The 14,304-nt window shown below is 41.2% G+C and overlaps 1 protein-coding gene across 2 annotated transcripts in view; it reads left to right on the plus strand.

The window, feature by feature from the left end:
* SLC17A5 (solute carrier family 17 member 5) overlaps positions 1 to 14,304 on the plus strand; it is a 354,543-nt gene that overhangs the window by 186,930 nt on the left and 153,309 nt on the right. For both annotated transcript variants that reach the window (XM_069235678.1, XM_069235679.1), the window contains exon 7: positions 11,368 to 11,526. In XM_069235678.1, the coding sequence (XP_069091779.1) occupies positions 11,368 to 11,526 (159 nt within the window). The remainder of the gene's footprint in view (positions 1 to 11,367; positions 11,527 to 14,304) is intronic.

Raw genomic sequence — 14,304 nt, forward strand, 5'->3', positions numbered from 1 at the left:
TTATGCTCCTGGAGTGCACAGAAAGGTAAATGACAAGAAACTCAGCATGGGGAGTGGTGCCTATATGTGACTCTGCTCCATCACTTCCCAGGCAGTATGGAGGCATTCATGGAACTGAATGGAAAAGCCTACCAGTGCGCAGAAACTCAGCTGGAAAAAATCTCTGCAGCCAGTCTGGTTCCTGTGGGATAGTCTAAAATTGAGGAATCTGCTGATCAATAAAATATCCAAGAAAGTGTGTTACCGAAGGTTAGCAATTTGTTCTTTTGTCCAGTAGTGTATAGTAATATGATTTGGCTGTCCCTCCATCCATGTCACTCCCTCCATGGCTATTTGTCTTATCATAATTGTGAACTGATGGATTATTTTGAAAACTTGAGAGTACATTTGAGAGATATTTTCCTGTTGTTAGGTGTTCTTTGATCAAGCTACTGATTTGAAGTCATTTGTCCCTGGTTATGAGGAAGGCTGTGCTCAGCTAATTAGCCATCTGGACCTGACGCTTTGGTACCGGTAAGACTGTAGGTGGCATGTCTTTGCACATAATTCTGTCTACACCCTGGAGTACTTTTGGATATACAGTGTTCATTTTCTGTAGTGTTCTGTGGTACTACTTAAACCTACAAGTATCTTCAGTACTGAATTAACACAGTTTCTTCCCTTCTTCCGGTGCAGTTAAATACATTCAATTCCACCTTTCTAAATATATAATTGGCTTATCACACTGATTGTGAGACAGTGGGATAATAGTTGGGGCCGATTGGAGTAATCACAAATAATGATGTCCCTATTTTGTTTGGTCCTCTAAAGGTTACAGTAATTTAAACTTGAGCTCAACCCCTAGTAGCTTTGGCACAGAGCAGACAAGCCTAACTTAAAATATATAAAGCATTTAGAAGTACCAACGTACAGATAAAAAAGTAAAAGCCACAAAACAGTACAAATCTAACTCAATTTATTGAAATAGAGAATACTTTAATAAAGAAAATGACACTAAAACAACAAAATTCCATTAAGGGGAATTGGACACATGAATTTTTATGTTTTAAATGAATATGGCACCAAAAAGCATTAAATGCTAACCGTGGTCATGGTAAACCTGAATCTAGGCATGATTTGAGGCTGGCTGCGCTGAACCAGATTCAACCCAGTCAGAGAGTTTACCTTCTGACTTAGTCTTAACAATGGAAGTCGTAGTCCTACAGCGGGGCAGGGCAGCAGGCTTTATCATAAAATGGCTCTACCACTTTAGACAGGCGTTGGGCGTGGTACCCATGAAGCCATTGGTTTAGGCAGGAAAAGCTCTGAGTGGGAAAATTCTAAGTTCTACCCAGGGAAGTCCACTTCCTGGCTGGATACTTTTGGTAACTTCACCCGGCCAAGTTTTCTACGTTCTGACTTAGTCGCTTTTTAAAGCTCAGACTCCTCCAATGTGGCAAGGCTTTTGCCGCAGAGGGCTCCATGAGGCTTTATACCGTCTCTGGCCAGCCGAGATGAAAAGGATTTGCTGCTGCAGAAAAACTCGGAGTGGGAGATACCTGAATGTTTAGCCCAGCAGCAATGCACCTTGGTCAGATTGGCTTGTCAGGTTTGTTCTGGTCTGCCAGTGGTCTTTGGAGCCAAAACGTTTCCAGTGCCTAGCTTTTTCAGGATGTTGGGATGAGGACACCTTGCCACAATCACGGTTTCCAGGACTTCAGGAATGGTACAGGGGGACTAGACTCACTCCAACAGAAACCACCAGGAAGGTCCAATTGGAAGTGATCAGCTGGAGTCTTCAGGAAAAAGGCTTCTTGCTGCTTTTTGTGTCTCTGTAACTTAAATGGAAGTCAGCCAATTGATCCTTGGAATCAACTTCCTTGTCCTGGGTACAAGTGGAAGCAGGTCCAGCCCTTCAGGTCTCCTCACGGGTCTCAAACATTAGGTACATTTCTTCTTCTGTTCTCCGCCTGTGGGTCAAGTGACCAAAAGGAAAAAGTTCCAGGGGTAACCCTACCCATGTTTGCAGCAGTTCCTGTGTGCCATACTGCAAACAAATCCACAGTTTCCCACTCTGCCTACATCAAGATAGTGAAACCTTTCTCACCTTGTGCAGAGCCTCTGTCCCCATCCCAGAGATGTGGCCAGGAAAATGAGCAACCCCTCCTCTGTGCAGGTTCAGGTACTGTGCATGTACAGTTTTGGGTACAACTCCCTCACAAATGTGATTGGAGCCTGGCTGGCTGGAGGAAAAAAGCAAGGGCCTGGATTTGCTAACATTTGCCTGTGACATGGGAGGGCTCCCTGAAGTTAATTAAGTTGCTGGGCACTGTCCAGATGGTAATCCACCAGAGGAACAGTAACAAGTGCCCACACCAACACCATTGTCTTTCACACCTCATTCAGAGATTAAAACCTCAGAAGTCTGCAGCTGGAGGCTAATGGTAATTAATCACCAGAGGCTTTTGGCAGGGCTAAGATAGGTTTCAGAAAGTACATCTACCTTAATATTTATTAAAATTCAGACTTCGCACACATATTCAAATTTTTAACTGCCCATATTACATATATGATATATCAGCATCAGAAAATATCTCTTTTTGTGTGGTCATCCCCATTTTTGTGGACTGATGCTGTTGTACATATAACAGCATAACACCGGAAATGCATGTGGAATGTGGAGAAAATGATATGCAGTGTTCCAGAAACATGATTCTGATTCTCATAAAATATACTAAAAATGGATGACAAGGATTTATTGAAATCAATACAAGAAGTGGAAAATAAAATTCAAGCAATGGCACAAACGAAAGAAAGTGACAAATTAAGGAAAAATACTCCAAATACTAATGGTACCATCTACGCTTTTGCTAGATGGTTACGTAACATAAAAAAACAAAATATATCGGATCACATAGTTAGACTTCCATCACACAATGAGGATATAAGCGAATCAGACACTGATATCATTGAAGATGAGAGTACATCAGAGGTCAGAACTAAAACAACTCTTCTAGAGGAAGGGCAACTTATCTATATCGATCAAAGGACATCAAAAGAAAGGGGCTGAGGATGTGGTTGAGGCAGAGGCCAAAAAACAAACCTCCAGAAGAGCAGAAACAGCTCGATTTGATGATGTGGGCTTAATGCACTTTTTTTTCTTAATATGTATTCATTGATGTATCCTTGATTATTGAGGCAAGTACATACCAAATTTGCAATGAAGCTTTCCACAATGGTATACATTCAGATAACAATTTCAAGGCAAAGCATATCGGTTTACAGCCGGCACAGATATTAGCGACAAAGCCTTTGCAGTCTGTGAGGATGTATAATATCAACAGTATTGAAAGCGTTGCAGAAGCACAATTATACCATCAATATGAACCCGGTTGTAATCAGAACATAAGAAATTGAACTGTTGTGTGTGGTCATTTGTACTCAACCATGTTGTTGAAAAGGCAGGCCCACCTGGTTGCGATATTCGGAAAGGCAGCGCACTCTGCTGTGTGCACAGTTAATTCTTGATGTTGGTACACTCCACATGAGCACAATTTTATGATGGCACTTAACGCCACCTTGATACAGGTTTCTAGTCAGTGGCACTATTTGCATTGGCATAGTCTTCTTAGTGGTAATGGCCATGACTGCTATCTGCTATCCTCTTGGGATTGTCCTCATAGAGCATGTTGCCCTGCACACACCTCAGGGCATGCAGATCACTCTCCTCAGTCTTCGGCAAACAGACCCACACAACACTTGGTATCAAGCTGCTCTGATGCTTCTGGTCAGTCACACCTCTGCAGGGTTGGCAGGCTCTTTCTCTCTCTTAGCAGCAGGTTGATTTCATGTTTCACGTCAAAGATTTTGCGTCTTCTAGCAAGGCCAGACTCTAGGTGAAGTCCCCTCACCTCTGGAAAGTTAGGTAGACACCAGCTCTGGTAACACAGCAGCCCTCTGAGTACTCAGAAGAGCACTCCCTTCTTTGGTTGAAGAAAACTTGCAACTGGAACAAGCCAGTCAGTGGGCTCCAACATTCATAGAGTCAAAGCAAACAGGGGGTTATGATCTCTCTCTGCAATTTCAGGTCCAGTTTGGGGTGGGTCTTTGGGTCTTCTTTAATCTGTCCTTGTTATCCAGTTCCTACTATAGTACTAGGACTGCGTGTTTAGGGAGGCGGAGCTTGGTAGACTGAGTCCATCTGCGTCATTTGTCACAATCTGGCATATAAAATGTGAGCTGCGATAATTAGGCAGATGAAACAAAGCAAAGTAATCAGCATTACAAACATGGTAAAAAAGGTAAACAATCCAACCATGGTGTTTGTTTTTCCTGATTTGTTCTAGAGGTTCCTACCTACCCCTATGTCTACACTGAGAGCATAGCAGGTGTACCCTTTTGCCGGTCCCGATCCAAGGTATTAGTCCCAGCCCCATACCTCGAAACAGTGTCAGGAGTTAGTTGGTGATGTAGATGGCCATCCTCTTAGGAGGCTGGTATATCAGCTCCAGCCAAGCTTCATGTCGCACAGCAGGCGTCCCAGGATAGTCATAGCCGGAATGCCCTCTGCCCCGTTTGGGTCAGTGTACTAATTATATAATGAACCATACTGTATTGGAAGTACTAGGTGTGTCTGTGTGTTAGAAGCTGCCTCCTGAACAGGCAACACAACAAGCATATTGTGTACGGCTTTCTTTAGGGTTGGACAAAAAGTACTAATTATATTGTGCAAAGGCTAGCTAAACAAGCACCTTGTTCCTTATTTTCCTAGAATACAAGCAAGCTGATAAAAAATATGTAAAAATCATCTAAAAAGCAACCCTACTGAAATATGAACTGTAAAACAATGCTAGAACAGGGCTGACAAACTTGGGTTTTAAAGGGGCTCATGACATCAGCCCACGCTGTTTTCCAGAAACATCCTTTGTGCAGAGTAATGATATGTATAGCAGATTAGCCTCCCTCCTTGAGTACCTACAACAGAAGCACAAACATTCTGTACCTACCTCATCAAAAGCCATGCTGACAGTGATCAGGGAAAGAGACTAAGGCCGGGCTTTGCATAAGGGACCTTTCTCACCCTTTATCCCCACCATCTACCAAGAGGTAACGCTCATGAAAACTAATCAACAGCCTCTCTCAGCAAAAGGACCTAATAGAATTTCTAAAGCAAGTCCTCATTCCTCTTTCCTCACTTTATTGTCTAGGTATCCTCTCTCCAGCATCAGGACTGCCATCAGTAAAATTCAACTGACCTGACAAACAACCTCACCTGTATCTTGTGGTTATGAGTAGTCCAGGGGGTTCCAAAAAAAAAAAAAAACTCACAGAACTCCATTACTCTGATTCAGTCCTGCATTCAGTCCATGCACCACATAGGCCACACACATAGCATACTGGGAATGTTAGTGCTAGGAACTTTGGTTATTGCATAGAAGTGGAACTTTACACGAGTGGGCCAGTAAGTGCCCACTCCTTTGACACAGGGGAAATGTCTGGTCACAACTAGAGATAAATAAAACATGATACACTACCACCACTGCACTACATGCTAAACCCATCACAGGGCTTGCTTGATGAGCCCCTTCCAGTAAACAGGACAGGTCTAGGACTTCACTCATATTAAGGGGCAAGCCTAGGCTCTTGCACACACAATAGATTAGCATGAAGCTGGGACCAAAATCAAACAAGCATTTGCAATCCAATAGGTATCGCCTTTTCTTGAGTTAGATCTATTGGTATTGTAAATTCAGAACTGGACTTTTCTTGCTACATAAATTGGTCATTCTTGTCTCATAATTTCATCTTTTCCTGCCATGTATTGGTGCTCACTGGCGGCTACTGACATCATAAATCACAAGCCCTTTAGGAGAGAAGAGATGACTGAATGACCTCACGTTGTGTAAACATCTGAACAGAAATTGGAAAATAAGGTTGCAAAGGTGTTTTTATTTTATTTTAACAGAATGAAAAGTCTTGCAAGCATTCTTGAGTCACATTTCAACGAGAAGAGCAGCCTGAGAAGATTTATGGCCCCAATAAAGGAGATAAGCAATGCCCTGTGTGCGATGTTGCGAGTGCTGGCGTGAGGGGCCCTGGAGAGAGAGACTTGAGATGAGATGTGAGGCTAAGCAAGTTTCACATCATTGCTTCTAGGTTTAGCTGCATTCTACCAGAAAGGGCATATTGTGGCTTCCTTGATCAGTGAGCTAAACAACAAGGTGTTTTTTTTGTAAAATAAGCTTATTTTAGGAGCCAGAGGTAAACAAGGACAGCACTGGAATAAAGCCAAAACAAATGTCAGCGACATGGGAAGACATGAGAGGAACTGAATGCTGCAATAAAACGCAGACAGCTACCAGCCTAAAACAACCACAGTGAAAGGGGAGCACCAAAGAAATAACGAACATAGTCAGTCACAGCAACAGATAAAGAAACCTAAGTGGAATACTCCAGTATTTGGTCACTGCTCTGAAACAGAAAAAGGAGAGAGAAAAAGGAAGAACTGACCACTAGCGAGCAAGAATTTTTAAAGGACACAGTAACCAACAAATGAAATACACGAGGGAGAATGCTTGCACTCGACCTAAAAAAGGATTCCAGATACTCACAGTTGAACACTTAAGGCAGGAGAACATGACTGTTCGCCAGGCAGGAGACATTCCTGCTCCATTAAACACATAATATATTCGTTGTCTGGGTAATATACTGCATAAATGCCATAGTGTTTGCCAACTGTAATTCATGCAGAAAGTGTTTCCATATTTTGTCCACAAATTTAGCCAGATATATATTATCATATGTTATGGATTTGACAACTTTGGTAATATAAGCAACATGACATAATTAAATAGGCGCTATAGTTAAAGTTGTCTGTTTATTGCAAAGGCTGCAGTTTTTGATTGTTTCTGTTCTGGTGCGTGCAAATTCAGTGAGAACTGCCAGGTAGTCATTTTTGCCTTCCATATCTAAAATACTTTCTTAAGTTATATTTAGTGTATTTTGTCCCCTGTGAGTTAGTGAATTTCATAACCCTTGTTTTTTAAGTACTAATCTGAAAGTCCTTGATAGCATAGTGGTCCTTGAAGGAAGGCTGTATCGTAAGCCTAATAAAAAGCAGAGCTGTGCTTCTACCACAGATTAGGTGAGGTCAAACTAATTTTTTCAGAACCCTATCCAGAGGGAATACGTTCTTGCTTCACCCCACTGAGACATTCAGTCTTTTCAGTACCTTTGGAAACTCACAGCTAGCATGACATATGTCATGGAGTTATGCCAGGCAAAAACCCATTTAGCCATATATGCATATGACTGTGTTGTCTGACATTGTAGTAGGCTGAGGCCAAGTCAATAAATGCTCAGTATATGCATGGCCATTTTTTTATTTTTTATTTTTTTAACCAAAGATTTGTTTGCCATATGTATGGGAACCATTATGCTATGTAACATTTTTCTTCCAAACTGTGACTGGGTTTGAGAAATTATGTCTTGGTTGGACACCCGGTCACAAGCAGTCATTTTGCAAAACATTTACCAAATGGCTTTAAGATTGACAATGTGCAATAATTGCTTGTATCCTTTAATGCATCAATTTGAAGAGTTATATTTTGAAGACAGTTTGCACTGATTGAGCGACCTTGACAAAGCTTTTCATTGCCAGGAACAATTGGATCAAAAACCGTAATCACATACGAACAATAGTGGGAATGGCCATTCTGTCCTAACCATGAGCACTTCTTTTTACCAATGGTTTTAGAAGTTTAATTACTTCAGCAACATTTTCAGAGTGCTACCCTGTGAGTAGCCTTACCTTGCTGAAGTGTGTTTGGTCCATTTTAAAACAGTGCCTGCAAATACGCTGTTAATATGTGAGACCAATTGTGCCAAAGAAATTAGTTATTTCAGATCTTTCCTTTGATTGTTTACCTTTGAGGAAGCGGGATTTCATACTGGACAGGAAAGACACACCTTATCTAAGTATAGGAGGAGCAATATTTCAATTTGAATAGCTCTGCTTCTCTGTCTTCAGATCAAAGCGGAGGGCTGGTTGACATCCTGATATCATGCCTCTTCCAAACGTGTTCTTATATGCTCTGAGTGTGAAGACTGACATTTTCTTCTTCACTTCCATTCCCCACTTTGCAGCTCCTTGTGTCTTTTATGCAGGGATGGGTGTGTGAGGGCTGCCTGAGGGTCAGCCCCTCCTGACATCACTCTGTCTGCCTCTATGGAACTTCTGCAGCTGCCCTCTCCAAGATCATTAGGGACAAGCGAGGATCAAATTGGTCTTTTTTCAGGCCACCTACATGCAAGAGCCTTAAATTAGATGATCTGTACAACGACCTGAACACATCAACGAAACTCATAATGTAGAACCTGAGCACTTGCTCATGACCAATCTGTTCTACTTTTTGTTGGTCACTGCCCTTGATGCATGTCCACGGAGGCCTTCTTACACCTTTCCCCACCCTAAACCCCTCCCATCGTAGATTCTGTTATTGATCCCAAAGAGCACAATCATAATCAAGAGATTTTGGAAAAGCCACTTTCTGAGCCAACTTTATCCACTTCTCTGAACAACAAATGACAGCTAAGACCCATCTTTGTCTCTGTGTACCCCTTCCTCTCCCTCCAGCTCATGCCGTAGTAACAAGGGCAAATTCAATGAAAGGCATAACTTTGCCCTTTTGTATGACTAAAGAGACAACAATGTGCATCAGTCCATTGATTTTCTAGTCATCCTGTATCTTTCATCCATTTATCTTGCATAGTTCATCACACCAACCAAATGACTTACCTGCATACCTCGTATTTTTTGCATGGTTTAAACAAGATTAGGTTTTCTCCCATTCCTTTGTTCTCTCTATCTCTAACCTATGTTTGCTTTCTCTACACATTGCTTATTTCAGCTCAGTATGGAACCATGACTCCACTTAATATAGGTAAGCAATGATACCCGAACAGCTAATAGGAAAACTCTTTTTTTTTTAAAAAAAAAAATTTAAACTAATATTCCAAACTGCCAGGCTCGAACATAGCCGTGATCTTCTAAGATGGTTGTTTGACTTATTTGCCCTGTGAACTCTGGGGCTTAAAGAGACGGTGGGTGAGTTTTATCCGGAATGCTTCATCTCTTATGACTACAAGGTGGTTAGAGCAGGGAAGGCACCCCAAACCCAAAGGGAAAAGCCTCATTCCTTTTCACCTCAGCACCTCACGGTGATCCAGGATGATGTCACTGAGGCATAGAGTTCCGACTTCACCCAACAAAGAGGACGGACGTGAAGTCTGTGACTGGTAAAGGTAAACAAGGTCACTGTTTGGTTAGACATACACGTAAAGTGTCATAGCCCCGGGTGGTTGAAGAAGTCTGCTGTGGGACTAAAGGAGGGGCGTTTTAGTTGACTGAAGCCGGTTAACACTTCTGAACCTGATTGTTTTCTAGAGCTTCCGGTAAGCGATGGCGTAATGGTGGCTAGGGATAATGAGCTCATCGCCTCACATATTTGGATTTCTTGGCGCTCCTCATGGAATTGATTTTTTTTCTGAGTTCCTGGTGATATTTATGCAGGCCCTAAATGTTTTTAGTAAGAAGTGTTGCAGCAAACGGTATGTCATAAACACTAGACGAAAGGCACAGGTGCAGATGTGTTTTAAGTTGCTCACTGCCTTCCACAGAGAACTGCAGTAGGCTCCTAGGCATAAATAATCTGCGGGTGAGTAGGATCTATAAAAAAAACAGAGTGGTTATTAGTGAGATTCATCAATGCATTACCCTTGTAATTTACTAGGAATTTACTAAGAAATATATTCGCGGGGCCAATTAACTTGATGAAAGCAAAAATCGGCGTTCTGTAGTATAGCGATGCCCACTGACCAGAATTCGCAAAAGGAAAGTCACAGAATAGATGCCTGTAACACACCTCTGCCATTATGGAAGTGGCTATGGAAAGCATTCCTGAATTTAGGGTCTGTGCGTTAAGCACCATAATCGATATGAAGTCACAGTGTAAAAGCTTTGTCAAGAATGAATATACATTTTGTACAAAATGCCATGTGGGTGATTATTTAGAGATTATGAGACAAAATGAGGCTACAAGTGTTGACAAGTGGAAGGCCAGATCAATACAACACCTTTATTTAAAAGAAACTGGTTCATGTTAAGCAACCAGGTTATTTTTCTGGTATTCATAATGCAAGATGCCTTGAGAAAGTCCCACATGCATAAACCATCTAGGGGGCGAAACATGTGTTGACTGGCTTGTTTTGAAGCTTCTATAATAAAATACAGTTGAATAACCAATATGATTCCGCAGAATGTTCCATTACTTACCAATAATATTTATTACCCCGATTAGGGGTCCTCCTCGTCCCAGTCCTCTTCATTTGTTTGGACTGGGATGAGGAGGACCCCATGAGGGGTAATGTGATTGTAACAGATGTGGACTGCCTTCAGCCCACTATAAAAGAGTAAACATACATATTCACAAAGAAAGAGCCTGCACGCTCCTTCTTGGATGGTATTAAAAAGGTGACATGTGAGAGATGCTCTTCCTGCCCAGCCCACTGTCAGGAAACATGAACGTAGATTCGCATGAGTCCACATTTCATTCTGTCATTCTTCGAATTCATTTGAGATTAACTATAGTCTCGATTGGTGCTCCTTTTCGTAGTCGCCAATTGTATTTGCTCTTTAACACCCTGCTGTTCCTTCTTTACCTCTACCTTCCCAATTCCCAGTCACTGGTATAGAATGGGACGTGGAGCTTCCCATATCTCCTTAGACAGCTATGTTTTACTATTCACGATAAGTTTATCTTTTGGGCTATTTTGAAAGTCTTTTGCTTTCAAAGGCATGATGCTAAATGCACTGTAGTTCTCTTGATCACTGTCGAAATTGTGGTATTCAGTTAGACTTTTCTTTGTTCTTTTCAGTTAAAATCGATGTAAAATAAAATTAATTTTAAAAGTAATATGTAGAGGTATATATAATGTATCACGCTCTAAGTTTCTTTCTGTTGCATGTTTATCGACATAAACATAGCAGTGACCATGCACTGCTGCAATTATTTTTAAACAGTTTTTAAATACTTTGAAAACCTATTGGTGAGTATTTTTGTGGACACACAGTAGCAAGATTCATTTTTATTAAGACCCCCTGTCATTTGTGCACTTTAAGACCATGTACTTTCTGCCTTATCTTTTTTAATTTAGTTTACAAATATTTGCGCCAGTTATGTGCTAGGTTGAATACTCAACCTTATTTTAAAATTGCATAATCAGCAGTTGCACTTCTGTTTACATTTGCAAAGTTATAGTACATGTCAATAATTTCTTAAAGTTGAGCTCCAGAGTGTAACCTACTATGCGTGTTCTAATTTTTTTCAGCTCTCTACACAAAAATCTATACCATGTGGAGCCATGATAACTTCCTTGCCACTTTGGGCAATTATTGTAGCACATTTTTCTTATAACTGGACCTTCTACACTTTGCTAACATTGTTGCCCACGTACATGAAGGACATTTTAAGATTCAATGCTCAAGAGGTAAGCTGAGAGATACCCTTCACCTCAAGTACTCATTTATATTGCATGGTTGAACATGTATGGGGGAGGGAGGTTTGCTAATACTAATGATTGAATGACTATTATCTAGGCTATTTCATTTACTTACATACCTACCTACAGAACCTAGTAGATGTGTCTTTAATTGAATATGGCTACTTGTGTTGTATCTCAAGAAACAGATTGGGGGAGGGACCGGGAGGTTGAGTGCTCCAGTGTACAATCTCCCAAACCATAGTCAAATATATAAAGTACACTATTCCAAAAATTACATATCATCCTAGGGGACCACTGGTCTCGGGAGCAAGAGCCCTCAAGCATCACAATGGATGAATAGTATCATCATCGGGAAATGCTCCACACCAAGCTGGCACTGCAATGCCTGGCGGACACCCCAAACGGGGGGCTCTAGTGCCAGGTTGCTAACAACATTTATACCGGTTTTGTGGAGGAGCAGAAACCTGAAACCGCAATATCAATTTAATTATTAAATTGGTAAGTCTGGTCTAATAATAAATTTGAATCAAATCAAATGTATTTATCAACTCAGCTAAATGCCATAAAATAATCACAGTATATTGTAGCTTAGCTAGTTTGTTAAAAAGTTAAGTTAAAAGACATACATACTTAAACGTTAGGTTCAACTGAATCTTTTGATTAGTATTATTGAACCATTAATTTGTCCTCTCAGAACTGGACCTTGTGAACTGCCATGGAGACACAATATAAGCTCCAATAGGGCGAATTGGTCCGAATGCACGGTGCACTTCCATTGCTGACAATTTTCTTTCTATGTCGTTTGAATATTTAGAAGAGTATTTGCCTTCGTAAGGCTACAGTTATTTTGTGAAAGACCAAAAACACCTGGATGTGTCGAGCCCTCCCATGACAGAGGTGCACTGGCCGGTATTTACTTCATTGGTTAATCATTTTGCAAATCTCCAGTAGGTAGTGATCTGTGCCTGAATTTTAAATATGAGGATTGTTGTATCTCAGGCTTGATTAGGTAAAAGTAGGGTTCTATGCCTATGTCTGGATAGTTCCATAGCATTGTTCCTAAATTAGCGCTGGTGATCATATGCCTTGTTTTTGTGTACCTGTAGATTGTCTTAATTACCAATGAACTTGCCCCTTTTATTACTGGGATTTTCCCCAGAGATCAGCCGTAGCCTATCACTTTCATGTTTTGTTTCATGTGCATTTTCCATGGTGTTCTGCAAAACAAATCATGCCCTGAACTTCGTGATATGATTTTAGATTCAGCTTAACATGCAGCTTCATGTGTAGCCTGGTCCACAGTAGGAAAGGGGGCAGTGGAATTACATCTTCTATTGGATTCAGCCCTTGTTGCTGTTGTAAGGCCTTTGGCTGAATGCTTGAACCCAGTAGTAAGTGCTTTACAAGGAAACAGCTTTTTATTTTCTGTATTTCTGGAACTTTGGCCTATCCTCATAGAGTTGCTCTTAGTATTGTGGGTGCAATGGTTTATATTTTCTCAACCTCAAAAACTGTTCAAATTAATTATCCTCCTATGTTACTTTTACAGTGGGGGACCACTCCCATGTCCTTGGTCATTCTACATGGTCTTTGCTGGACCCATGTTAGTTAACTGTCAGATGAATGCCTAGGTAATCAAAGGTTGAAACGTTTTTGAATAATACCCCATTCACAGTAAATATTTGCTTACTGGGACCTTCTGCTCCGTAATCATGACTTTGTTTCCATAGTAGTTGCCATAGGTTCCTTTACATGCTAGTAGGTTGTGAAGTGCTGTAATGCTCAATGAATTGACAGCTAGATAAGAGAGATAAGCACAACTTTATCGGCGAAGGACAGTGATGAAGCCTTTTCTACTCCCAGGGGAAGGGTATCGAGCATCATATCCAGTAGATAATCTATTAATTAACAGTGAGCCAGATTGCATCCCAGTTGGACACCTACCTTTATTTTAGTGTATTAAGTGTATTGCCCATCCATAACCTAATTGACTGTAGCTATTGAATGATAGTATAATTGTATCAGAGCTTTCAGCACTTGGACTGCTGTGTCCAGCTTTTTCTGTCTATAGGAGATTTTGATCTACTGAGTCAAAAGCAGTCTTTAGATCACCAACAGTTATATAGAGATGGACTTTCTTGCCTTGAGTGTACATTGTGGATGACGTTGCTCAAGCCTTTCCCCAAACCATCCTGGGTTACAGTTATATGTTATCTGTTCCCACCTTGTCCTTTGGTTGACTGTATAGGAGCTTCCCATAAACTTTGCCTGCTCCCTGTAGGAGATCAAGGTGATTGCCATTTTTATATATGGAGCGACTATTACCTATCTCCAAGATCGAGTCGTTGCCACAGCTGTAGACTACGTTGAAAAAGGTATAAGGCCAGTGCTGATGTTCGCATCCAGATTAGATAGAGATCTGGTAGAACTCCCTTAGGCCTGGGGGATTGTTTGCTTTCAAGCTCGAAATGCCTTCCGTGACTGGTCTCCATTTCCCCAAGGCTCAGGTTCATTTCCATTGTTCCTCTGTCTGCTGGCTAATCATTGAGCAGTCCTCTATTGGATCTTATCACATTGGTGGGCCAGCCTTTGTTTTGTCTATCAGTTTTCTGCTCCTTATTGCTCTTGTGCAATGTTTCAACACTTTTCTCCCATTCCTTGGTCCCCACTTGAATTCCCAAAGTCTTCTGGTATCTTTTTGAGGACTGCCTCCTCCCTCCCCTTGGACATTAAGCTGGGCGTGTTTCTTTTAGTTCTTCAACA

This window comes from Pleurodeles waltl, chromosome 5, assembly GCF_031143425.1.
Source record: "Pleurodeles waltl isolate 20211129_DDA chromosome 5, aPleWal1.hap1.20221129, whole genome shotgun sequence".
NCBI classification, from domain to species: domain Eukaryota; kingdom Metazoa; phylum Chordata; class Amphibia; order Caudata; family Salamandridae; genus Pleurodeles; species Pleurodeles waltl.